This window comes from Jaculus jaculus, chromosome 9, assembly GCF_020740685.1.
Source record: "Jaculus jaculus isolate mJacJac1 chromosome 9, mJacJac1.mat.Y.cur, whole genome shotgun sequence".
NCBI classification, from domain to species: Eukaryota; Metazoa; Chordata; class Mammalia; order Rodentia; family Dipodidae; genus Jaculus; species Jaculus jaculus.
This window is the reverse complement of record NC_059110.1, coordinates 17,019,680-17,047,523: the sequence shown is the minus strand read 5'-3', so window position 1 is coordinate 17,047,523 and position 27,844 is coordinate 17,019,680. Positions and strand designations below refer to the sequence as shown.

Here is a 27,844-nt window from a genome sequence, read left to right as displayed (position 1 = left end):
ACTATAAACCCAGCATCTGCTCGGACTCCAGGCAGCTGCTGCTCAAATGATGCAAGCCTTGCAGAGCATTCACAGGGCAGGAGAGGTGGCAGTCCTGTGCCCACGTGCTCCGCGTGGCGGTCACCTCCCGATCCAGAGCCCTACGGCACAGGATTCCTTTATAGGGTCTCAAATGTTCCTCTTAATTGCTGCCCACTGTGGGGTCCAAGGCAGAATTGTGTCTGAGAAACAGTGAGAGACTTAGAAAACCATTTTGGGAAATGGTGCACCTTCAGGGAAGGGTCTGTAAGCCACGGGGACGCCTTGGAGGCGCCCTCAAGGCATGGTTCTCTGGTTCTTTGTTACATTTTAATTTTCATTTATTTGCTAGGAGAAAGAGAGAAAGAAAGAGTGGGCACGCCAGGGCCTCTGGCCTCTGCAAACACACATCGGGTGCCTGCACCACTTTGTGCATCTGGCTTTGTGTGGGTACTGAGGAATCAAACCTGGGTCCTTAGGCTTTGTAGGCAAGCACCTTAACCACTAAGCTATCTCTCCAGCATCAGTTTTTTGTTTTATTTTTAATCCACACTGAAGTCCAACAACCATTTTATTGTCACATGGCTCCTAAAGAAAGAACCTTTTTCTTTGTAATTCGGATTTCCTATCATTGAGCCCAACATTTACCTGGTACTTCAACTAATCAATAAAAACATTGAATTTTGAACATTTGCACTATTTCATAGAGAGTTCGTCAACTTACCACCTGTGGCAACAAAACTCATTAAAAAATGATTCCCTGTGCAGCTGGTGTTACAAATATGTGAATATCACTGGTGGTCTGCAGCTCCCCAGCTAAGTGGGTGTTAAATCAGACCAGTTGCTCTACTTTGTCACCCTTCGTTGCCTTGAAACCCTCTCCATAAGTGTATTTCGTCAGGTCGCTGTAGTCAGTGCAATCTCATGAAGAGTGGTTCTCAACATCAGATGTAGCAAAGTAATTTAAGAGAGCTTCTGAAAATAGATATGGTTGGGCTGGGGAGATGGCTTAGTAGTTAAGGCATTTGCCTGCGAAGCCCAAGTACTCAGGTTCGATTCCCCAGTACCCAGATAAGCCAGATGCACAAGGTGGTGCATACATGTGGAGTTCATTTGCAGTGGCTGGAGGCCCTGGCACACTCATTCTCTCTATTTGCCTCTTTCTCTCTCTTTCTCTGTCTCTCTCAAATAAATAAAAACAGAAAAAAAAAATAGGTATGGCTGAGCCTGAATCCTAAAGATTCTCACTCATCACTTTAGATGGGAGGGGCCGAGCTAAGGGATAGCATCAGTTTTTTTTTTTTCCTAATCTGTATATGTGTGTGTGGTGCCTGTGTGTGCATGTTTACATGTGTGTAGGGTCATGTTTGTGCACGTAGAGAACAGGGTTCAATGTCAGGAGTCTTATTTGATGACTCTCCACCTTATGTTTAAGATAAAGTCTCTTGCTGAACCTAGACCTCAAAGATTCAGTGAGGCTAGCCAGCCAGCAAGCCCTGGGGAGTCCTTGTCTCTGCTCTGCCTCCCCAGCACTGGAACTACAGACGTACCCTGCCACACCTGGCATTTTATGTGGGGTCTTGGGAACCGAACCTTGTGCTTGTGCAGAAAACACTTTACCCACTGGGCCATCTTCCCAGCCCCATTTGTGCATCCGTAAAGCTGAGTCCTCCATGAATGATTCTTTGTGATGAGTGTTTGGTTGAGGTGGGTGCTGCTAAAGATGGGTCAGCCGGCAGGATCAGACACCCTGCTAGCTGTTTGGACACCTGATTTCTGATCCTTGAAGAAATATCATAGGGAAATATATCACCCTGTTTTATTACTTAACCTTTTTTTAAAAAAAATTTATTTGAGAAACAGAAAGAGGCAAACAAAAAGAGAGTGAGCCTGGGCATGCCAGGGCCTCCAGCCACTGCAAATGAACTCTAGATGAATGTGCCACTTTAGCCATCTGGCTTGACGTGGGTATCGGAAAATTAAACCAAGGCCGCCAGGCTTTGCAAAAAAGCTCTTTGAACCGCTCTCCATCCATCACTCCAGCCTCTACCACCTGTTTTGTTTTGTTTTTTTAACAAAGGAATAAGTACACAGGAAAACTGATTAAAATGTACTTGCATCTAGGGCAATATGGAAGATGAGGCTTAAAAGAGAGTTGGGGTCAAATCCTGGATATGCCTGAATGTTAAGCTTGAGAGTTGGAACTTGATTCAGCAGTCAGAGGAAGCCATTTAAAATGGCTCTTACCATGACAGGCTTCAACATGTGTCAGGACATGTTCTCATGATGTCCGTTTCCAATCCTACGGTAGAAATACAAAGGTAGACTTATAAGGACGGCATCCAAGGATTTGTCTCTCTGGGGGAGAATTCCCTTGGAAAGCCACATGTCCATTCCTGATGTAGAATCATTGCTTGAACCTCGCCTGTGATGTTGATTAAAAAGCTTGCCTTTATAGCTGGGCGTGGTGATGCACGCCTTTAATGCTAGCACTCAGGAGGCAGAGGTAGGAGGATTGCCATGAGTTTGAGGCCACCCTGAGACTACATAGTTAATGCCAGATCAGCCTAGACACTACCTTGAGAAACCAAAAAGAAGAAAGAAAGCAAAAAAAAAGCTTGCCTTTATTATTGTGAGTCTTCCACTGAATGAGGAAAATTTCTTTGTCACCCAAGACTCAAATCTCTGAGGACATCATATCCCTCCAAAGTCTTTGTTTATTAAGTTTTTTATTTTATTTATTTGAGAGAGAGAAAGAGGGAGAGAAAGAGAGAGAATGTTTGCACCAGGGCCTCTAGCTATTACAAACAAACTCCAGATTGTGCATATGGCTAACGTGGGTACTGGAGAATCCAATCTGGGTCCTTAGGCTTCGCAGGCAAGCACCTTAACCACTAAGCCATCTACCTATCCAGCCCCCAAATCTTTGTTTTTATGTTGGTTTTGTTGTAAGCCAGGGTCTCACTGCGTAACACAAGTTGCTCTTTGACTCATGATTCCCCCGCCTCATACTGCTGAACCTGGCTTTCCCCCAAAGATTCCTTAGGTGCTGTCTTAAGCCTGGCAGGGTGACCCTTGGAGACCTCCTGTCTACACAGGAATTCAGGTCCTCTGGCATGAGAGGCGCTCCCGCTGGACCTCAGCATCAAACCAAACACCAAGCCTGCCCACGGCCGTGCCAAGGAATGAGTTCCTTTGGTTGTGCAAATAGGCTGTTATCTCGGAGTCATTAGACCAAAAGAAGAAATGAATCTTCTGATGTAAACCTGATGAGGAAAGAAAAGAGGGAAAAAGCAGTAGAAACCTATGCCTGTCTCTATTCTTTTTCCACGGTTCACACCTGGCCTCTTTGCCTGGCTCCTAGTTTGTGCTCCCCCTGGTGGACATCTTCCTCACTGCAGGCATAGGTTAAGTCATCCTGAGCAGGTTAGGGGGCAACTTTCCCCTTGATGTGTTAATAAGAGCACAGCCTTTCTTTCAGCATGCATTGCACAATGATAGGGCATTCAGTTGACCGTGGGTGACACAAGAATTGAGACCCAAGTAGGGGTGGATGCCTTTACCCCTAGAGGCCGACATGCGTTTCCTGAGGCCATCAGGGTCAGGTCTCTGCTGGCAAAGCCACAGGTTAAGACTGATCATGCTATGCAGCAGAAAGCAGACAGTTAGACACTGCTTCCCACCGACCCACGGCCTGAGAAGCCTGTGTGATTCTTGCCTTTTCTGATCCTTTTTTTTTTTGTTTTGTTTTAATCAATTTCATTTCAGTTCCTGCGCAGTGATATAACTGGGTTTTTTTTTCCTTCTAGATAGATGCCATGGCATATTTATCATTTTTGTATTTAAAATTCATTCCTGTCCCCCTTTTTGGTGTATGTAGTATGTATGTGTGGTGTATGCATGCATGTGTGAAGATACACATGACTCAGTGCGTGCATTTGGGGGCCAAATTGAGTCGGATGTCTTTCTTTATCCCGCTTACTACCTTATTTTCCTGAAACCGTGTCTCTCACTGAAGCTGGACTAACCAGGGAGCTTCAGGGATCTGCCTGCCTCCGCACCCTCAGGGCTGGGGTTGCAGGCATCTGTGGTTATGGCAGCTTTTTCCACGTGAGCTGGAGCTCAAAGTCAGGTCCCCGTGCTTGGACAGCAAGTGCCCTTACCCAGCAGAGCCGTCTCCCCAGACTTCACTCCTGTTCTTGTTAGGATAGAACATTTAGAAAGCTGCTTCTTTGTTTTAATAGTTACATTTATGCTCTGAAGAGATGGTTCAGCAAGTACGGCACTTACCTGTAAAGCCTCACCACCCAAGTTCAACTCCCCAGTACCCACTTTAAGCCAGATGCACAAAGTGGAGGATGCATCTGAAGTTCATTTGCAACAACAGAAGACCCTTCTGTGCCCAATCTCTCTCTCTTTTCCTCTTTCCTCCCCCCCATAAATAAGTATGTTATAGTTGTGCACATAACCATGCATGGGTGGGCTGGGGTTGAAAATCGAAGCCAGGATCTCCTGCATGCTAGACAAGCATTCTGCCACCAAGCTGCATGCCCAGGCCCTCATCAGTTGTCTAGCACATGCTAGAAAAGTAGAAGTTTATGTCCCATAAAGCATCTTCATTCGCCAGAATTCTTATACTAACCTTAATTCCATTTTTAAAATATCGCGTACAGCCAGAGCGGTGGCGCACGCCTTTAATGCCAGCATTCAGGAGGCAGAGGTAGGAGGATCACCATGAGTTTGAGGCCACCCTGAGACTACATAGTGAATTTTAGGTCAGCCTGGGCTAGAGGGAGACCCTCCCTCAGAAAACAAAACAGTCCTGTAGAGATGAAAGAACTGTGAGAATGGAGAGAGGATTGCGCCCCAGAGAAGCAGAGCAAGGTGTGGGCACTTGAATCCTGGCCCTGCCTTTCAGGCTCCTTGAGACCTTAAGTAATCTATGCGCCTTTTCTGTGCCGCAATTTCTTTGTTATATTTCATTTTTTATTTATTTATTTAAAAGGGAGAGGGGGAGAGAATGGGTGTACCAGGGCCTCTCGACACTGCAGACAAACTCCAGATGCCCGCACCATCTAATGTATCTGGTTTATGTGGGTCCTGGGGAGTCAAAGCTGGAACCTTGGGCTTCCCAGGCAAGAACCTTAACCACTAAGCCATCTCTCCAGTCCCTCAGTTTTTTGTTTTTTTTAATCTGCAACATATGAATAATAACACAGAAGCTGTCATCTTGTGAAGGATTAAAGGACAGCCCATGAATAGAGATACTTGGCATAGGGTGTACCCTCTCCTCCCAGACGCGTGTACACACACATAAACATCTCAGAAAGTAGGAGCTTACTTGGCATTTCTTTTCACGACATGGGTATTGTAACAGGAATGCTGTGAGTGAGCCTCACCAAGGCACAGGTCTGTTCCAGAAAGCCTGATGGACTCTTGCCTCTTCAGTTAAAGGCACATTTCTCCAACTCCAAGCAAGTATTGCTAAGGGAGGGTCTTCATTTCATAAGCTCATAGAGCAGACATTTTGTAAAGATACCCGAGGCAGGCTTTCCAGGGTACAAATAAATCTGCCCACCTCCCCTAGCCGCCCCCCCCCCCGCACTCACAGACTGCATCAGAACTTAGACCCCAAACCCAGCGACAGTGCAACAGCCTAAGTCCATGCCTGAAACCTTCTCAGAAAGTCAAAGAAGCCTGCCTCATTTCTGAGCAGAGATGTTCCAAAGCAAACCCATCTTCCCTACTTCTGCAGCCAAATTTGATCCTCCTCCAGCATTCCTCACCCCTCCACAGACGGATACGACCACGTGGTTGTCATGCTAGCTGGAGATCAGGAAGCAATGCTTTCTGGACCATTTTCTTCCCTTATCGAACTGTCATGTGGTAGTCACAAAGCTCCCCTGCCCACATGGTAGCCTTCTCTAAACCTCTCCGTCCGCCTTCACTTCCTGTGACTGAGCGTAAGGGTCTCATGCCTCCTTTCCTCAGCATCTCCCAGAGGCCTTTTAGAACACAATTTGGAGGACCCACTCCAGAATTTCTTCTGCTTCAGCCGAGTATGGCCTAAAGATTTGCTTTCCTAGCAAGTTGCCTGTGATGTTATTGCTGCTGCTGTCTTCCTAGCTGAGCTTCCTGTTTCAAACGTCCTTAATCTTTTCATGTAGGATGGAACTCAGGGTCTGCTCTACCACTGAGCTATCTAACCTCTGCCTCTGGTCTTCACCCCTCTCCGCTTTCTCCACATCGCTTTCAGACCTGGAAGAGAATTACAAGAAAGCTTTTCTCACTGGCAATGGTAGAATCTTTAAAGTGGCCTTCAGTGTCCTCCACCAGTTGGCTAAACCTCATTCTGAATTGCTTCTCCTGTTCCTGACTTCCGGCACAGTGAAGTCCCATTGTAAAATCCATGCCAATTGCCATTTGCTTCTTATATCTGCAGTTCACAATGCCTTGTGTTGCGTATTATCTAACGCCCATATGTCCTTCTGAGCCACACAGGCCACCTCCTCTGGGAAATGCCCCTCTCCCCCTGCAGGTAGGACAGATACCTCACGTGTGTGTCTTCTACCCCATGGTGTTATCACTTAATTATACTTGCCCTCTGGTCTGCATCACTCCTAACATCCTGAGCTTCCTGAGAGCAAAAAATGCAAATGAGAATGATGAAGGAATGTATACAGCGGGGTTAGAGTAAATGCAGAAGTGGTCTTGAGCCAAGGAGAGGGGAGGGTTCTCCATGGTGTCCTGAGGGTGCCACGGCTGCCATCAGACCGAGGGGAGAGAAAAGGCAGGCTGATGGTGGCAGGAGGGGCTTCAGCATGAAATTGAGAGACCATTGCTTGTCCTCAGAAATAGGCCAGGTTTGAGCATTTGTGACGATCAGATGATTGTCTAACACACACCTTTATGTATGGCACATTGTAAGTAATTTGCCTGTACAGGACATAACGACTGTTAGGTCAGGACAAAATGGAGTCACCGAGGACAGCCGGAAGGTGACTGCTACCAGGGAGTGGGTCATCCACATTCTTCCAGGAACCACCCAGTCCTTATCCCTTCCTTGCCTAACAGTGGCCCAGGTCTAGGTTTCCTGCCCCTTATCTCCCACCTGGTCACCTGTGGTCTCACACCCTATGGCTAATGTAAAGAAGAAAGGAGTTCCTTTCGCCTTCCTCACCTTCCCCCAGCTGAGGAGCTCTATGTAGAACACTACCTGTGATCTCAAAGTCCACTGCTCCACTCTTGAGAGTCAGTCCTGGCAGCTCGTGACCAACCCCCCCCCCCCCGAATAAAAGCTTTCATCTTTGCCTCAGAGTGGTCTCTGTGGTCTTGGTCATTCCTGAACCTTACAGCAACATGCCAGATGAGGGAGAGCTGTGCTCTGCCTTCATGGTACTGATGCAGTAGGCATGAGCCCTGACACTCTTGGTCTGTGTTGAAAGATATGTCTATAAAGAGTTATACATTGTCACTGCTGATCCATCTTTCCTTGAGAAATAGACAGCTTTATGACTATTATGACACGGTCCTCAAAAGTCTAACCTTTACCGTTCTTTCATTAAAATTGAATACATCGACATGTGTTCGGAAAAGGTTGATAGAATGTTGAATGTGTAAAAGTGCTGTGTTTCTTCCACCGTGTTTCTGGTTTTCACATGCAACTGGAAGAGCCCTCTTGCACAACTTTCATGTGTAGAGGATGATTATCTGATTAAAAACAATCTAGAGATGAAAATGTGAATGGTCTTGGTATGAAATATCCACATAGGAAAGAGTTCTTGTTTTGAGTGGGGGGATTCATGATAGGGTCTCACTCTAGTACAGACTGATCTGAAATTCACTACGTTGTCTCAGGGTGGCCTTGAACTTGTGGCAATCCACCTCCTTCTGCCTCCCGAGTGCTGGGATTAAAGGTGTGCACCACCATGCCCAGCTAAGAAAGAGTTCTTTTACTAAGCAGAGATGAATCTCTAGTTGTTATGCCTCCAAATCAGTAATGGGCCATCTATCAAAGTTCAGAATTAACAATATGCGCAAGCAGAATGTCCTCCTACCAGAAACAAGGGCATTGAGGGGTGGCTAGAGGGGGTACGCAGGGGATGGAGGGACAGGATCCAATTTCCCTTTACACCCAAGCCTTGAGGAAGGACTAGCCATTACTCACCCAACACTTCCCTCTGACTGACAAATCCCAGCCATAAGAGCTACAAGTCATTTAACTTTAAAATTCAATTTCATTTCTTCAAACAATCATTGCAAGCATGAATAACTCATTAGATGGCTTAGACGCTGATCTCCTGGTCTATAAAGCAAGCATGTACTGGTTTGAGGTTATTCGTGAGATGTATATTTATCAAGTGCACATGTATGACTCAGCCCCTGTGTGAAACATTCAGGAACAAGATAGCCCAGGGTTGCCCTCATGGTGGAGACAGACCTGGAGGTCCAGAGTCCCGTTCCTCTGTTGTCTTTGCTACTGTGTCTAACATGTGAATAGTCACTTTGTTTCCAGCCTTCAACTTGAACTACTTCATAAAATATGAAATATGGCATGTCTGATGTTCAGCTAGAATGGCAATCTTCAGTGTGCTTTAAAAATAAAATAAAATAAAATTGCCGTATCCCTCTTGATGGGGCCAATTAGACATTCTGGGGAAAGTAGAATTCAGGAAGTCTGAAGAATGTTTGGAATTTCTAACGGATTTTCCTAAACATTTTCTGTATCATGACATATTCCAGGAGAGCATAAAAGTTAATTTATAAGAACATAAAATGCTTTTGCCTTACCGACGACTTCAAATAAATAATTCAGATGACCACCCACCAAAAAAAAAAAAAAAAAAAAAAAGTAGAAAAGAAAAGCTTTGAGGGCCTATGTGTTTCCATGAAACATGTACCATATCCATTTTTATAATGAAAGACAAATAGTGAGGGAATGCCTCATTTTATTCCCACTTTCATATTCTGTAGCACTAGTTTCCAACATTTCTGTAATTCCAATGTCATTGAAGTATAAGAAAATGATTAACTCCTTTTTCTGGTTGGAAGTTCAATGAGGAGATTAAAGGAATTTCTCCAGGTGAAATGACTTAACTTTGCCACATTGTTCTCATGGAAACAATCAGCTAAGTTAAACATGGGGCCATCAATTTGGTAAAGGCTATTTTATTCATGAAGGAACCTTATGTGAAAGTTTATAAATGTTGTAACAGGTCTACCTGATTGGCCCTGGTCCAGAAAAAAAAATAAATAAATGGGGATGAATGGAACTGGATAGATAACCTTTAGCTTAATATGGCTTCATAAAATAGGTCCTACATATGCTCATTATGTCCTTTTTTTTAATAGATGGAACTGATTAAAAATATAAGTACTGCCGAACAACCCTATTTATTCACTCGACACGTTCATTTCCTCAACTTCTCAAGGTAAGGCACTTTATGATTTATGATTCTTTCATTACCTTTTAATTCCTAGGCTTTCTCATAATGAGCAATTTCTTTAGAAATCTCAGAATATTTACAAGTCAGTGAAATTGCCCTTGAAAAGACACATTTTTAATCTAGTTGTTTTTGCTGTAGCTTCAAACATTTGGGTAGAAACTTCATTTATTTCTAGAACACCATCTAAAATAATCTAAGAACATTGAAGTATTTTAAAAATATTTTATTTATCTATGTATTTATTTATTTAAGAGAGTGCGAGAAAGAGGCAGATAGAGAGAGGGAGGGAGAGAATGAACATTCCAGGGTCTCCAGCCACTGCAAATGAACTCCAGACACATGTGTCACCCTGTGCATCTGGTTTTATGTGGGTACTAGGGAATCTAATTCAGATCCTTGGGCTTTGCAGGCAAGTACCTTAACTGCTGAGCCATCTTTCCAGCCCAGGAAAGTATTTTTAATGAGAAGAAATTTAACCTAAAAATTCTTTAACAAAAACAAAATAGTTTTGTATTGAAACAAATAAGGAGGCAAGGCAAGAAATGCGTATTTTAACATAAGTATTTTGTCATACTTTGGGTTTTTTTGTTTGTTGGTTTGTTTTGCTTTTGTTTTTGTTTTTTTGAGGTAGGGTCTCACTCTAGCTCAGGCTGACCTGGAATTCGCTCTGTAGTTTCAGGGTGGCCTCGAACTCATGGTGATCCTCCTACCTCTGCCTCCCGAGTGCTGGGATTAAAGGCGTGCACCACAACAACTGGTTCCTGTTTGCTATTTTGATGTCTATTTTGTGGTGGTGTGTTTTTTTTTGTTTTTTGTTTTTTTGCCATCCTCCATTACCTAGGATGAAATGTGGGTGGGCCCAATGTTGGGTTGGTCCAGTGTGGGCGGTGACTGTCACTGTGAAGTCATAAATGCACCAACCACTTCATGAACAGAAGACAGTGTTTCGAAGCGCTCCTCCCCATGCTGTCTCACCGCCTCTCCTTTGCCACTTTCATTGAGGCTTAGAGGGCGTTGCCACACAGTTTTGTGCCACTTGAACCTGGACCTCTGGGACTAAGCCTGGCGATGAGTAATGCAATCTCCTAGGCTTCCGAGAGCTCATTCCAACCTCTCTGTATAGCTTTATTATAATCTCATTATTCCTAGCTGTGCATGCTTGATGTTGGGGAGACATTTCAGAAACCACCGCCCCCCCCCCACCCCCAGCTTCTATAGCCTTCTGATGACACAGAGCTTCGAACTTAAGTGTCTGGGCCCTTTCTTGGTTAAATTGCTAACTTCACGTTCCGTGCCTCAGAACTCCCTGAGAAACTCTCCGAGTTTCTTTCTGCTTGCTGGTCCCAGCCTGCACTCGCTGCTGGCATCTGTCAATCAAAAGAGCCCTGGGTCCCCGGGGACAGAACTGCTAACCTGCTCAGGACCCCTGAGACTCATGGTCAGTGGCCCAACAACACATCCCTTGGTCAACTTGCAGTGTCACAGAGTGTTCCGTCCTGACTCAGTGGGTACCACCTGCCAGCGGGTATCCTGATCCAATTGCTCCTGTGAGAAAGCCTGGGAACTCTGCCCAGGCATTATCTGCTTCTCAGCCCCCTGACAGGCCACAAGCCTTCAAAGACTTTCTTTCTGGGCTGCAGGGATGGCTTAGCGGTTAAAGCGTTTGCCTGCAAAGGACCCAGGTTCGACTCCCCAGGACCCACATAAGCCAGATGCACAAGGGAGCATGCGCATCTGGTGTTTGTTTGCAGTGGCTGGAAGCCCTGGTGCACCCATTTTCTCTTCTCCCTCTTCTCTCTCTCCCCCTGCGTATTTCTGTATCTCTCTCTCTTTCTCCTTGCCTATTTCTGTATCTCTCTCTTAAATAAATAAATAAAAGTCTTCCCTGCTGTGTGGCAGACCCGTGCTGATTAAGTGTAAAGGGTGGATGAGATTCAGCAAGGCGGCATTATTAAGCAGAGAAGAGGGGTCTCTGCCTTACCTTTAAAAGAAAGCTTCCCAGGGCTGTCTGCTAAGCCCCAGATCCCCAGGGCAGTAATTAGGACACATGCCCATGAGCTGATCCCAAGGACCCCCGGCGAGCCCAGTGTGGCTCGTGACAGGGTTGACCTGACTTCGCTGTTGGACGTAATGAGGTAATAAGGATTGTTCAAGCTTTCTGAAACAGGGTGATGGGAATTCAGGAAAGTCAGACCCTGGGTTCACATTTGCTTTTAACCAAAGAAATGGACAAAGCAAACAGAGTAGGATAATGATTAAATAATGATATTTATTGAGCGAAGTGCAGAACCAAGGGAAGGAAGATGACCATACTCACGTGGTCTGAGAGCCCACGTGGTGGACCTGAGGAGACCTTAAGAAGAGTGTCAGAGAGGAAAGGAAAGGAAGTACAAAGACCTTCCGCCACGTGGAGGGGGGAGGGGGCAAGGAGCACAGGTAGGAGCAGGAGTCGTGGGTTCCCCCCTCCTCTCGTGGAAATTCACCAGAACCTGGAGGTTCAGGAGTGGTCAGGCCGCCCAGAGAGCTTGCCCTCCCCCGCCCTCCAGCTCAGGTGAGCCAGGGAGACAGCTGACTGTGGTCTCCCCTAAGGGCTGTCTCAGGAAGAGGCTAGTCCTGGGGGCTGAACTTGACCAACCGCAATGTCAGGATTAGATTTTCTAGGAAAGGTTACCTCTCTCCCAGGAGGGGCTCAGAATGTTGGTGCTAAACCCAATCTAGTGAATGCCTTTAGGTAAGAGATAAGGAGAAGATAGCTTCCTCACTGATCTGTAGCAAAGCCCAAAGACTTTCCTGCTTTTAACTTTCAGGAGCCCAGTCACCCCAAGTGCCTAACAAAGCCACCCTCTTACTTCCGGCCTTGAGTTCCGTGACTGGTTGGGAGAGGAACTCCTTCTGTGGTCTGATCTGGTGCCCGTCCATCTTGGTCACCCCTGTCACCTTCAAACCTCAGTCATTAATTATCTCCTCTTCCTTCTTTGGTCAGGTCTTTCTAAGCAAACAAACTGCAGTGCAACAAATTTTAATAATTATTTCAGGACAGCTCAAAACTCTAATGAGAAGAGGCAAAGCCGGTATCTTAATTGGATCAACAGAGCAGAGCATAGTGGTCATATTTTATGCTGGGTATATCCCATGAAACCCATGTAGGGTAATCTTGATTGCTTTTAAAAACTTGAAAGGAAACTGCCTTGATACCATACCTTTTAGAAGATGCTGCATCTTCAGGAAATGATGGGCACCTGGCTTTCGGGACCCCCCAGGGGTATCAGAGCTTACCTTCTTATTGCATAGAATACACGCAAATCACCCAGGCTCTTGGGGAAAACTATCCATTTTTCCCATCATTGAAAGTGGGGCAACTCCTGCCTACCCCCGGCTGGAGGGAATGTCTTCTGAGAAGGATGTTGTTAGAATGGGGGGGTTCAAGACAGAAGCACCTAGACAAATGGTTCCTTGAGTTTAAGTCTTCATTGAAATGGAAGAAAGAGAGAGAGAGAGAGAGAGGAGAAGAGTGCGCCTGAGAGAGAAAGAAAGAAAGAAAGGAGAGAGAAGAGAGACGGGTGGGGGGGTGGATTCTAGCACCAAAAAGCAAAAAAAAAAGAGCCAAAGAGAGCTAGAGAGGGTGTTGGGGAAAGAGGAGGGCCTCTTCCCAGTCCTGAGGTGTCATCAGGGAGCAGAGCAGGGGTGGTTCTGGAATCTCAGAGCCGCCAGGTGGAAGTGGGGGCCAGAGCTCTGGGAGTCTTACAGATGTCACAGAAATGCGGAGGGCCACCTAGGGAGCGTCTGTGGCAGTCCTGGGTCTGGTGAGTCCAGTGCTTCCAGACAAGAGCAGCGTTGCTCCCCCTTGCTGCCCTCCACCCTGTGTTCAGCTGAGGACATGTTGCTGGAAGAATCTGTCCCTTCCGTGTGCCTCGCCAGGACTGCGACCTCCACAGCGACCTCTGTTCGCCTTGTCTTCGGAATGGGGACCACTGTGCTACAGAGGTGTGGTGGGTGTGGGGAGAGGTCATGACGTTCCTCCTTTATGCACCAGCTCAACTCCTGCTCTCCTCCTTTTCCCTCTCTTACGAGGTAGTAGAAGGAGCCATTTGGCGAAATTCTGTTGTCCATTTCTATTCACCACCCACGGGAAGCTGTCAGATTAGACCAATCACGTGTTTCTGCAGGTGCCACAGGAAAGACTTGCTGCCAAAGGCTGTAACCCCACCAGGTCAACAGACCTTGGGCTTCTCTCTGGGTTTATGTTAGAACCTAAGGCTGTCAGAGCAGTCCAGGTGAATTGTGGGGGCGCTGAACAAGCTGAACACTATCAAGAGGAAGACACAGGGAGCGGGGGCGCACCAGGGCCTCCTTGCCACGCCTCGCGAACTCCAGACACATGCATCACTTCATGCATCGGGCTTTACATGGATCCTGGGCAGTCAAACCAAGGACATCAGGCTTGTGAATGAGCGCCTTTAACCACTGAGCCATCTCTCCATCACACGCTCTCTTCTCTTAATCTTGTCTCACATTCTTCCTTTTCATACGTGACCCTCCCTTCCTCCCTCCCTCTGCTTCCACTTTGGTTTCCTCATTCAGTGCTAGCCCAATGGCCCTAACGTGTGTGTGTGTGTGTGTGTGTGTGAGAGAGAGAGAGAGAGAGAGAGAGAGAGAGAGAGAGAGAGGGAGAGAATGAGGGTACTCAATTGCCAAGGAAGCAGCAGGGAAGACCTTTGATAATCAACTTTGTCTTCAAGTGAACTCTTTTTTAAAAATTTTTTTTTGGTTTATTTTTATTTATTTATTTGAAAGTGACAGACAGAGAGAGAAGGAGGCAGATAGAGAGGGAGAGAATGGGTGCACCAGGGCCTCCAGCCACTGCAAACGAACTCCAGACATGTGCACCCCCTTGTGCATCTGGCTAATGTGAGTCCTGGGGAATCGAGCCTTGAACCGGGGTCCTTAGGCTTCAAAGGCAAGCGCTTAGCCGCTAAGCCATCTCTTCAGCCCTTTAAGTGAAGTCTCAGTTACTGATGTGAACAGAGCTGCCCTATCAAGGTATTATTTAATAAAGCAAGTGCAATCTCACGGCTTCCATAGTTCAGGTTGGTTTCTAATCTTTTTTGTAGATGCTGGCTTTGTTTTTATGCTCATGGCCATTGGAGCCCCTTTTTTGATTCTTTGCCTTTCAGATCTTTCACAGTGGGTTTCTCAGAAGCCTCAAACGTGGAAGGGAATGCCAGAATGAAAAAATATTAGCGGTGGTTTGACACTGTTTCCACCTGCTTGAATGGGGTCCAGAAATTGGATTTAAAAAATAATTTTTTTGTTGCTTATTTATTTGAGAGTGACAGACAGAGAGAAAGAGGCAGAGAGAGAGAGAGAATGGGTGTGCCAGGGCCACCAGCCACTGCAAATGGACTCCAGATGCATGTGCCCCCTTTTGCATCTAGCTAATGTGGATTCTGGGGAATCAAGCCTTGAACCCGGTTTCCTTAGGCTTCACAGGCAAGCACGTAACTGCTAAGCCACATCTCCAGCCCCAGAAATTGGACTTTAAGAGGAGGAGAGCTTTTTTAAAAAAAATATATATATTTTTTGAGAGATAGAAAAAGAGGCAGGGGAGAGAGAGAGAGAGAAAGAGAGAGAGGGAATGGGTGTACCAGGGCCTTCAGCTGCTGCAAGTGAATTTTAGGTCAGCCTGAGCCAGAGTGAGATACTGCCTCAAAAAAAAAAAAAAAAAAAATGAAAGAAAGAAAAAAGGGAGGGAAGGAAAAGAGATGGAAAGAAAAAAAGAAAAGAAGGCAGTGGCGGCTTCCTATAGCTACTTTCTCCTGACACCAGAGCCCTAATTCGGGCAAGCAGACAGCAAGACGCAAGACTCACAGACGCATTCATCCCCCCTCCAGTCACCATTGTTCCCATGGTGTATGTCACACATGTGGTAAACGGCACAATCCCTGGCTTCTGGAGGCTCCCATTCTAATGGCAGATTTACATATCAACGCTGCAAGGGAAAGTTCAGGAACCAAGGGTTCCTTAGATTGAGCTGTTGAAGATGAAAAGTCATACATGTAATCCCCCAACCCCCAGCACTTGGTAGATACAGGTTGAAAGATCAGGAGTTCAAGGCCCTGTCTGTGGAAGAAAAATCAATACATGATCCTGAAGATGAGGCTGTGACTTGGGCTGGGTGCTGAGAGTTGAATAGTCTGTCATCTGTTTTGTCTGAGCATTTTCTGACCCCATGCAGAATGTCAGGTACCCACATCAAATAGTCACAGGGTCATAGGATCCCACAGGAGGTCACTAGACCATGACCTCTGCCCAGACTCGGCACAGCCACAGCCTTAAAGCAGTTCAGAGAGAGGGAGAGAGATTCAGACGCTGTCAGTTCACCTTGGAAGGCCTTGCCCTTGGGCTATTCTTAGTTAATCCCTTTGAGGAGGAGTGAAATAGGAACACACACACACACACACACACACACACACACACACACACACTTGCTGAAGGGGTTGTTACTTGTTGGGAACAAGGTCTCACTGTGTAGGCCAGGTTGTCTCAAGTTTATGATCCTCTTACTTCAGCCTCCTCAGTCCAGGGATTCCCGGAGTAAGTCTACTTTATTTATTTGCTTATTTATTTTCACTCTAAAGCCACTGTCAGTAAAGGGTAATTAATCTTGATTTTGGTTTCTGTCAAGGGATACCTTGCATCATTGTGTTTCTCCACTCTGAAATTTCCTGTGCATATACTTAAGAGTGCAAATTCTGGCGCTCAACCATGCAGGCTTACCTCCTAGCTCAAACACAGGTTGTTTCTGGCCCAGTTTCCCCAGGGATAAAATGGTAACCATTCTGGTTTCCACTGCGTGGATTGCTGGGGAGTTCCTCTGAGTTGTCCATGCGAAGTATTCAGAACAAGGTGAAGGGGCTGGAGAGATGGCTTAGTGGTTAAGGCAGTTGCCTGTGAAGTCTAAGGACCCATGTTCGACTCTCTAGATCCCACATAAGCCAGATGCACAAAAGTGAGGCAAGCGCAAAGTCACACGTGCCGCTAGGTGGCGCAGACATCTGGAGTTTGACTAATGTAGTGGCTGAGACCTTTCAATGCCAATTTTCTCCCTCTCTTTCTGTCTATCTAAAAAAATATAAATAAATTTAAAAAAATAAGGTGGAGAGGAGGTCCTGGGTGAATCTACTCGCCAGTGAGCACTGGGCTTCAGCTGTGTGAATTGTCACCAGGTCTCCCTTGAGGCCGTCAGAATCAACCAATCAGTTGATTGGTTCACCTAAGACCCCCCCCCCACGTGCCAGTGGGGTCTGCACTAGCCACGGAGAATGCAAAATCCACTGCAGCTTAGCCACAGCCTCAGCAGACTGATGCCTAATGAGAAAAAGCTGACAACATGTGCCCATTGACGCCGTCCAATGGCATACCGTGTACCATGCTATACTGGGAAAGTGTCCTCATGGCGTCTTCATGGGCACCAGGTTCTGATGTGGTCATTTCTGCTTCCTTACTGGTAACAAAATGCCTTCAGTAAAGCTGCTTGCTTATGCCGGGTGTGGTGGCGCACGACGTTAAAGCCAGCAGTCGGGAGGCAAAGGCAGGAGGATCACTCTGAGTTCGAGGCCACTCTGAGACTCCATAGTGAATTCCAAGTCAGCTTGGGCTAGAAGAAGGCCCTCCCTTGAAAAGACAAAACACCTGCTTGCTCATTTAAATGCTGCCATGCATCTTAGCAGATGGTTGGACTAAGTTAACCCAGAGGGAACAACTTGTCCAAGTAGACCTTATTTCCTCCAAAAGTGTTGGGTCTGTAACAAGATCCCTGTCCGTGTGTCTGTTTGTTAGGTTTGGAGGAGACCAGCCCGTCTACATCAACATCATTAGAGACCCGGTCAGTCGGTTTTTATCTAACTATTTCTTCCGTCGCTTTGGAGACTGGCGAGGAGAACAGAATCACATGATCCGCACCCCCAGCATGCGGCAGGAGGAACGCTACCTGGTGAGTGCGGAGGCATGTCACGGGGCTTCTGGTGGCATGTCACAGGGGTTCTGGTGGCATGTCACAGGGCTTCTGGTGGCATGTCACAGGGGGCTTCTCGGCTGCCCTAAGAGGGGCCAGTCCATGGTGGGAGATCCTCCTCCACAGAAACTTCTGTGGATAAATTTGGCCTCTGTGGACCGAGTACACCCTCTCAAGGTGTACTTTACTTTCCTCAGCCTGTCTTCAACGGTAAGTGTTAGCTCGTTGGCCAGCTACTACTTTGGTTAAGAGCAGACATACTTGAGGATTTCTTCTAGGTGGAGTTTCTTGTCATCCCTCATTCTATTCTGTTCCTATGGCAACCTCACAAGAGAAGTGTTTTCAAGTGAAGACCAAGAGAGCCTCGGAGACTGGGGAGATGGCCCAGGGAATAAAGTGCTCCCCACAAAGCCAGTGTATTCTGGCTAGCAAATGAAGCCAAATTGTTGCGATCCGATTCAGTGAGACACCTTGTCTCAAAAAAATAAGTTGGAGGGCTGGAGGGATGGCTTAGTGGCTAAGGTGTTTGCCTGTGAAGCCAAAGGAGCCAGGTTGGATTTCCCAGGACCCATGTAAGCCAGATGCACAAAAGGCACATGCATGTGGAGTTTGTTAGCAGTGGCTAGAGGCCCTGGCATGCCCATTCTCTCTCTATCTGTCTCTCTTCTCTCTATCTCTTTGCTTGCAAATAAATAAATAATACTAAAAAAAAAAAAAAAAAAAACAGAAGCTGCCTAGCATGGTGTGGTGACCCTCCATTGAAAAACCAATAATAATAATAATAATAATAATACTATGGTGGAGGGCTGGAAAGATGGCTTAGCTGTTAAGGCAATTGCCAGCAAAGCCTAAGGATCCAGGTTCGATTCCCCAGTACCCACATAAGCCAGATTCACAGGATGGCACATGCATCTGGAGTTTATTTGCAGTGGCTGAGGCCCTGGCTTGCCCATTCTCTCTTTCTCTGTCTCTTTCTCTCTTAGTCTCTGTCTCTCTATTGGCTTCTCTCTCTCTTAAATAAATAAATTTTTTTAAAATAAGGTGGAGAGCAATTGAGGAAGACACTTGATATTGACCTCTGACCTCCACGTGTGCATACACACACATGTGCCCCCACATATGTCCAAACACACACACACGCATGTATGCACACACGAGAACTTGGACTTACCAGAGTCCTGTTCCCCTAAGGGGCACTACATAATTGTTGATTGTTTTCCACTTTTCTGACTTTCCCATCCATGGTTCCTTTCATATTGGCAATGACAGTTTGCTAACTGAACCTCCATGAAAGATGTTAGTCTTGACTCCCAATAATTGTTAACCAAAACACAGAAATTGCTAGCAAAAAAAAAAAAAAAAAAAAAAAGGAAGGAAGGCAGAGATATGTGTCTTTTTTGTGAATGGTATATTTCTCATCTCATGACCTGAATTGACAGCGGCTGACAGAGTTGCTGAGGGCCCCGTGCTTATGGAGATCCCGGCCTCTGTGTGCAGCAGGGAAACCCACTGAGCTTCCCAGACCACCCTGGGCTGTTGGGCACGAGCAGGATGGGAAGTCCTGAGGGACTGGTGCAGATGTCCTCCCGTGGCTGGAGGGCACCCCCACCACTGCTGGCCCCAGAGTTGTCACCAGAGGGAAGCAGCTTTAATCATATTGTAGCACAAGACCAAGAACTTCTTTAACTCCTAAAGACATAATAAAATATGTGTTTGGGGGCTGGAGAGATGGCTTAGCGGTTAAGCGCTTGCCTGTGAAGCCTAAGGACCCCGGTTCGAGGCTCGGTTCCCCAGGTCCCACGTTAGCCAGATGCACAAGGGGGCGCACGCGTCTGGAGTTCGTTGCAGTGGCTGGAGGCCCAGGCGTGCGCTCTCTCTCTCTCTCTGTCGCTCTCAAATACATACATAAAAATAAAACAAAAAAATTAAAAAAATATGTGTTTGGGCCCGGGAGCATTTTTGGAGGGCCACGTTCATGTCTTAAGACCTGAGATTAGAGATACACAGAAGAGTCATATCCAGCCCCGTGTATCCAGGGAGTAGAGAGACTGAGAACAGACCCAAAGTTCTTCCCTTGCCATCTGTAGGAACTGAGCAGCCAAAGATATGGAAATGTCTTTTATATTCTCTCTTTGGGGGAAGGGAGAGTCTTGTTCTTCATCCGTGTGGCCATTGGTAAGTTACCCAGGCTCATGTAAATATTCCCACCCATGCTCCCACAAGCAACCCTAATTAAACTCGGTGGGTCCCACAAAAACAAAACGAAAGTAGAGGTAGCTAGTTGGGGGTAAACAAAAGGCTTTGCAGGAGTGGAAGGGAGGAAAGAGAGTAAGGGGTGAATATAATCAAAGTACATTGTATACATGTCGGAAATTATCAAAATGCAACAATTCTGTCTTTCAAATGGTACTGTGTGAATTGAGGGGACCCCTCTAGGCCCCACTCTGTCAAGCTGTTTTATTTTTAATTCTTGTGTGTTTTATTTATTAGAGAGAGGTTATTAGAGATAGAGAGAGAAAGGCAGATGGAGAGAGAATGGGCACACCAAGGCCTCCAGCCACTGCAAACAAACTCCAGATGCACACGCCACCGTGTGCATCTGGCTCACATGGGTCCTGGGGAATCGAACCTGGGTCCTTAGGTTTCGCAGGCAAGCGCCTTAACCGCTAAGCCATCTCTCCAGCCCTGTAAATATTTTTCTGGCCTTCATGTAAATCATCACATCTCATCTTCCTATGCTTATGTAAAAAAAATAAGCTCTATGAGGAGGAGAAAATGCAAACTGGGAAATAAAAGTCATGGTTTAGAGATTTTTTTTTCATTTTTAAATGTGTATTTTCAGCGCTGGGGATCACACCCAGGGCTGGAGACATAAAGAGCGAGTGCTTTCCTACCCGTCCCCAACCCTCGGCTTTCTTAAAACAAATTATTTGCATGGTGGAGGGGGCGCTGAACCGCAAGAGCTCTTGCCAGTACCAGTGCAAACGAACGGCAGAGCGTTACACCATTTTTTTCCTTTCTCGTTTCTAGCTTTACTTGGGTACTGAGGTACTGAACCCGGACATCAGGCTTTGCAAGAAAGTGCCTTTAGACATGGAGCCATTTCCCAAGCCTGTCTATATTATTATTTAAAAAAAAAATTTTGTTGTTTATTTATTTGAGAGCAACAGACACAGAGAGAGAGAGAATGGGCGCTCCAGGGCCTCCAGCCACTGCAAACGAACTCCAGACGTGTGCGCCCCCTTGTGCATCTGGCTAACGTGGGTCCTGGGAAGTTGAGCCTCGAACCTTAGGTCCTTAGGCTTCACAGGCAAGCGCTTAACCGCTAAGCCATCTCTCCAGCCCCCGTCTATATTATTTTTAAAAAGCTCATAAAGAATTGAGAATTGAAATGCCCGTGGCTGCCCCAATTCTGTGACTTGAGAAGTCCTCGGGAGATTTCTCTGTTGAATTTCTTCCTTCTGGTCCCCTTGAAGGGGACCCCTTTTCTATGGGGCAACACTCCTCTGCCTCAGCTGAGTTCACCAGGTCAGTTCTTGGCCAGTCCTCCCACCTCCTCTCAGGAAAGCCCTGTGCTCCCCAATATGACTGAGGGAACACTGGGTGGGGGACCCCAGGTTGAGAGAGGAGGGCAGGGCTCGAGTGATTCTACCCTGGCTTGACCCTGTTAGAAGGCTGTTTTCTTGCTCGGCAGATAGTTTGTTTATTTGGAACACGGCTTATGGCCTTTCTTTTTTTAATAGCTGAAACTCTTTTATTTCATCTCCTTGGTCCCATGAAATAAAATTGTTCCTGTGAAAGTCCATCTCATGTTGGCAAGCCTGGGTGGTCGACTTTGTGTGACTCTAAAGAGGACGTTGTTTGCATCTCTGTGGGGTGTAGGCAGCTGTGGAAAGATGCTGTCCCCTCAGGGACACCGAGAGGGCACTGACGACCCCTCCCCTGGGAGACTGTGTACCAGGCTGTCCCTGAACAGGGCATGCCCACAGGCGCAGTGATGGCCTCAATCGGGGCGTTATTCCAGATCTCATTACCCCAAAGCCTTTTGCTTTATCCAGTTGCCAAAATTTTTCTGCTCTTGGCCCAGAGCCTTGTGAAACTGCTTAGCATACAGCTCATCAGGCCTGGAGCCGGAGGGGGTGGCACCGTGTGGCACCTTGGGGTGCTGGCTGATCTGGAAGAAGAAGGGAGGAGAGGAAAAGGATGCTAGGTTTTGCAAGGTTCCTAGAGGTAATGAGGTCACTTCCCTGTGACAGGTACGGGACTGGTGGGTAGGGACTCACAGGAGCAGAAGCCAGGCCTCGCGACCCCACATTGCTTGGTACCCCGATCTTATGATTCCCTCTCTGAATGGTCAAGGGAGGAGACAGCTGAATGGGCCCCATACTTTCTGAGCACCTTCATTCATGTCACACTGTCTACGTGTCTTTACAGAGACATCACTGTTAAACCCGCTTATTTTTTAAATGTTTACACATCTTCTAGGTGATCTCCATGTTTTCTGGAAACAGCTGTGTGTTGTTTGTTTGTTTGTTTCAAACTTAACTATTTCTTTCCAAACCATTCTTCCTTGGCATTTACTACAAAGCAATGTTTCAGTAAACGAATGAGAACCTAGGCACACAGTGGACTCATAGGGACCTTCTGAAGAAATGTGACTGTGGTAATGGACTTGTGAGCATTGTCCAGAACCAGAGCCTCAGTCAGAGAGAGAGAGAGAGACAGAGAGAAGGAGGAGGAGAGAGGAGAGAGAAGAGGAGGGGAGGGGAGAGGAGAAGGGAGGGAGAAGACAGGGAAGGGAGAGGAGAGGAGGGGAGGAGAGATGAAGGGAGAAGAAAGGGAAGGGGAGAGGAGAGGGAAGGGGAGAGGAGAGGAGAGGGAAGGGGAGGGGAGAGGAAAGTAGAGGGGAGGGGAACAGAGAAGACAGGGAAGGGGAGAGGAGAGGAGGGGAGGGGAAGGGAGAAGAGAGGAGAGGAGAGGAGAAGGGAGGGGAAGGAAGAAGACAGGGAAAGGGAGAGGAGGGGAGGAGAGAGGAAGGGAGAAGAGGGGGAAGGGGAGAGGAGAGGAGAGGGAAGGGGAGGGAAGAGGAGAGGAGAAGGGAGGGGAAGGAAGAAGACAGGGAAAGGGGGAGGAGAGGGGAAGGGAGGAGGGGAAGGGAGGGGAGAGGAGAGGAGAGAAGTGAAGAAAAGAGAGAGACACCCTCTCCTATTTTGATTTCAGAACCTCCTATTTTGATACCAGAGTCATCTGAGTCCAGGCACATTGGGGCACATCCTGGCACAGGGGTTTCTCCAAATGGGATGCCAGCTGCTCTGCTCAGGGTGTGGACATACTTTTAATATAATGAGAGAATGAACACCTTCAAATGAGAAGAGAAGCAACTGTTGTGATTTGTTTTAAAAAATATTTTTATTTATTTGTTTGCAAGCAGAGAGAGAGAAAGAGAGAGAGAGAGAGAAGAGACAGAATGGGTGCCCCAGGGCCTCCAGCCATGGCAAATAAACTCCAGGTACATGGGCCACTTCGTGCATCGGGCTTTACGTGGGTACTGGGGAATCAAACCTGGGTCATTAGGGTTTACAGGCAAGTGCCTTAGCTGCTGAACCATCTCTCCAGCTTCATTGTTGTTGTGATTTTGAGAGGAGGGCCAGTGCCCAGTCCTGCCAAACCTCTCCCTTTCCAGACTTTTGCCCTCTGTGAACACAAATTTCTCGGGCTCTTTTTCACCCTGCCACTTGTACATGCATGACTCATGCCTGCTCTTCGCCTAAACCTTGGCCGTAGAAACTTCTGTAGTGAAGCCTTTCACGTGGATACTGCTTTTCACCTCACAATTTTATCTGTCACTTCTGCCCGCTAGACCATCTTCCACTTAAAGGGCAGGAAGACATGCAAAGCAGTTTCCCAGGAAGAAAGTCCTACAGCTTGGCTAAAGACCGTGGAAATAATGCATGTGTCAAAGAAAAGATGTGCAATTTATAGCTTCTTAATTCATAAAGAATTCGGTGAATCATGTTGGCCCCACTGGATTCTGGAGAATCCTAAAAGTCAGCCAGAATCTGCAAAGGTTTTCAGAAAGCTATGCATGTTCTTTTGGTACTATTAATTTTCAGTTAGCATACAAAATAATGGGCTTCATTATGACATTTTCATGAGCAAATCTGCCTGAACATCTTGGACTCTGGACAGTAGCTCAGGACGTATACATGTGAAACGCCGCTGTGTGGAAATTTCCACCGACTTCCTGTGAATGATACTACAGACCTGGGCCTTCATTCTTCCAGCAGTATGTTTCCTTAAGAACAAAACCAGTGGGGGATTTGGATCATCTGCCTTTTAAAGTATTTCAGCAACTTAGCTGTGTTTCCAGAATCTTTGGAGGTAAGAAAGGAAACACTTGGCCTCCAACGACTTCAGCTTTGGCTTTTGATCAGAAGCTGGGTTAGAGGCCTGGGACTCATCGTGTTTCTACTTTCTTCTCTGCTGCCCTCACTGGTCACTCGGTCATGGCTTCAGCCTCGGTGGACCTCACTGACCTCATCTAAACAATGAGCTCCTGTTGTCCTTCTTGCCTGAATCGCGAGGTTGTTAGGAGACAGTTGCAAACTCCACACTGAAGTGCTTTGGAAGCTTGGAACTCCCCACGCATACCTCAAGGGCTCAGTTGGTGGAGTTCTTGCCTAGCACATATGAAACCCAGAGTTCGAACCCCAATACCACATGAACTGCACATGATGATTCGTGCCTGTAATCTCAGCACTTAAGAGGTAGTGGTAGAAGGATCATAAGTTCAAGGTCATCCTCAGCTACATAGCAAGTTCAAGGCCAGCCCATGAGATATAGGAGACCTTGTCTCAAAAGCAAGCCAAAGAAATACTTAGTACTGATGCCTCTGTCCCTTTGGCTTTGTTGGTGGCTCCTGTGACCTGAATATGGTCCCTTTGCTCAGTTAGCATCTCTGGAGGTAGGTGGTAGCAGTCTCATCAGAAGGACAATTTCCCTATAGGCTGGAGCTCGTTGGGGGGGTTGGGAGGGAGACCTGCAGAGGGTGTGATTTTCTGGGTCTCCTGACCAGCAGGAGCCTTCAGATCTGTTCCCTCCCCACCAAGGTCTCAGAGGGCCTCACAAGACCCTCCGCCTGGGTATGATGCTTCTAAAAAGACGTCTGCCCTTTGTATTTCCAACAGCTGGAGACGCATTTTGATGCCAGCCTGCTGGCTGACCCTTGTTCCGTGCATGTTTGCTTGGCATTCCTGTGGACACTGGGTTGTGAAGCCATGCAAGTGGCACACCCGCCCTTCCCCCACCCCTCCGAGGGTTGGGGAAGAAACCGTGGAATGTAAATGCTCTGCCGCGGGAATGGCAGCGCCCACAGACCTAGGGAGGGACAGAGGAGCCCCTGCTTCAGAGATGGTCTGAAACCAAAAGTCACTTGTGCAAAATGTACAGTGGCCTTGGAGGCTTCAGGCAAACAGCGGGAAAGATGAGCCAAGCCCGGGAGAGGGGAGAGGAAAGCTCAGAACCACCAAACAGTGTGGGAGCAATGGAGCAGCAGAGAGCTTGAAGCCTGTGAGAGAGAGAACAGAATGGCACCAGCTACCCCCGCTGCCACCCAAGTACAGATGTGACAGGGCCAGCAGGTTTGGGTGCTGCCCCTTCTATATGTGTTCACCTGGTGCAGACCACAGCACCCACCCTTCACCCCTCCTTACTAACCCCACGCATCAGTGAAGGGGGATCAGAGAGGCTACATGAAGGCTAAGGTCAAGTTGCCAATAGGGGAAGCTGCATTGGGGCTGCATTAGATGCACAGGTTGAACAAGGCACAGAGGGAGAGACGCAGGAGTCGGCGTAAGGATGCGCACGGTCTTCAGGACAAAAGGACAGCTGCCAGCGAAGACCAGGAAGTGCCCGACAGAGCCAGGCAACAAGCGGAGGGCCAGACTGTGCAGGGGGAAACAGGAAGCTGTGTGGAAATGGAGCCCGTTGTCAAATAACTGTGTTTCATCCCTCCATGGGCCTGCCCCGAACCCCTGAGACATGTGGGGCTTCCCTGAGCCATGCGTCTTTGCTGCAATACTCACACCTCTTTTTCACTGAGCCAGGCTGCCGTGAACTGGCACCAGACCGTGGCTTGCCTGCCCCTGGTCAGAAAACCCATGTGACAAATCATCCATTTTTGTCACACACTCCTAACTACAGCCCTTCATCTATCCATTCAGTGTAAATACTGAATTTTCTAGTGGCTGGTTCATATATACTAGGAACTGAAAACATAGAGCAGAGACGGATGCTGTGCCTCCGCTCGTGGTCCTCCCGGAAGACCCCAGACCACATAAGCGCATGTGGCGACCGTGTCAAGCTCTGCAAGGCAAAGGGACAAGCATGGCATCTCCAGACTAGATCTGAGAAGTGAGGGCTGAACTCGAGAGAGAGGAGAGGGCAGTGCATCCAGTCATGCAGAAGACCACATGCGCGGGTCCTGTGGCCAGAAGGAGCGCAGGGAACAGGGGTCAGTTCAGTAGAGTGGCAGGCAGGAGTTGAGCCCCGCAGAGCCCCTCAACTTCTGTTCAAAAACTCCGAGGAGGTACTGAAGGGTTGAAAGTAAGAGGCACGGGCTGGGGAGATGGCTTAGTGGTTAAGGCGCTTGCCTGCAAAGCCAAAGGACCCAGGTTCAATTCCACAGGACCCACATAAGCCAGATGGAATTTTCAGCAGCTGAAGGCCCTGGCACACCCATTCTCTTTCTCTCACTTTCTCTCTCTACCTGCCTCTTTATCTCTCTCAAATAAAAAGAAAAAATTAAAAAAAAATTTTTAAATCTTTTAAAAATAAAATTGAAACAAATAAAATAAGAGACACATGTTTACATCAGATCCAGAAACTTCCATTTCTGGGAGAAAGACATCACTTTGGCTGCAACGTCCAGAGTGGAGAAGGGCTCTCAGTAGATGTGGAAAGACCAGCTCATCCGTGGATCCTACAGGAATCCCAATGTGACATTTACCGAGAGGCAAGCGTTCAGAGTGGCAACCTTGCTCAGGAGCAGTTCGAGAGGGCGGCAGCAGGGTCAGCCTGGTTAGCAATGGACAGTGCAGACCTGACGCCATCAAGGAGGAGATAACCAGGTCCATGGAGTGAGGCTGCAGTTGCCCCTGGCCGGCGCATTTCGTTAGCAACAGAACATGCAGAGATGCAGCAAGCTGAGAAATGAGATGAGGAAGGAATCCGAGGCAGCTGAGTCCCGGGGGAGATGGAGGAGGAAGAAGAGGAGGAGGAGGAGACCGCTTCAGATGAAGAGACACTTTCGTACACAAACACACACTCCTGAGCACTGCGGGCCTACCCTGGAGGAGGAGGAAGTGTTTGTGCAGATGTCGCCGGAGGGAATGTTCCCCTGACCTGCTTTCTCTGTGCAAGGTCCCAGCTGGACCATCAGCCAACCGCAAGGGCAGCCCGAGCACAGCCAGGTGCATCCCGCTGGCCACCTGTCAGCTGAGCTCATCTTCTGTGAGCCCCGCCCTGGCTGTGAGTCACCAGAACCTTCTGCAGCTGTGTGGGGCTCAGAGCCGCACCCCTCCTGGGGCAGTGACCCCCATCCACTACAGCAAGGGGTTTAGCCTCGGCTACTCTTAGGAGTCCCCTTGGGGGTGAGTGTTAAAAAAAACACCAGTCCTATGATGGAAGTTTCTGGTTAAATTAGTCTGGAGTGCTGCTTGGCCTTGAAGCTATTTTCTTTAAGCCCCGTAAATGCTGCTAACGTGAAGGTACTGCTGAGCACTCGTGGAGCATCAGCCACACATCCATTCTTGGCTGAATTAGAGAGAAGTACACCCCCGTCTTTCTGTCAGCTTCTGCCCACTTAGAAAAAACTGTTTTTGCCTTCTCCTTAGAATTTTTTAAAAACAGTTGTATTATTTATTTATTTGAGAGAAAGAGGCAGAGAGAGAGAAAGAGAGAAAGAGTGGGCGTACCAAGGCTTCCAGCCACTGCAAACAAACTCCAGACGCACGCACCCCCTCGTGCATCTGGCCTATGTGGGTCCTATAGGGAATCGATCCAAGGTCCTTTGGCTTTACAGAAAAGTGCCTTAACCACTCAGCCGTCTCTCCAGCCCCAGAAATGTTTTTATTTGCTAGGCTTTTAATCGGCATATGCAAATGAATGTCACCAAAGAAGTCCAATCCTTCCTCTGTTTTGTTCCTCCTTCATTTTGTCCTCTGTCCTCTGTGTCAGATGTCGATGGGCTCAGGACAGCGCAGATCTCGTGGGGTATCTGGGTCATGAATGCACCGGTCATTTCATGTAGGGATGACAATGCCCCACAGTTCACCTTGCCACCATGTGGCTCTTTATTCTTTCTCTC

The 27,844-nt window shown here is 47.4% G+C and overlaps 1 protein-coding gene across 1 annotated transcript in view; it reads left to right on the top strand.

The window, feature by feature from the left end:
* Positions 1-27,844, top strand: part of Ust (uronyl 2-sulfotransferase) — a 342,351-nt gene that overhangs the window by 205,091 nt on the left and 109,416 nt on the right. Inside the window, exons 4-5 of the mRNA XM_004651135.2 lie at positions 9,370-9,449; positions 17,304-17,457. Of these exons, the coding sequence (XP_004651192.1) occupies positions 9,370-9,449; positions 17,304-17,457 (234 nt within the window). The remainder of the gene's footprint in view (positions 1-9,369; positions 9,450-17,303; positions 17,458-27,844) is intronic.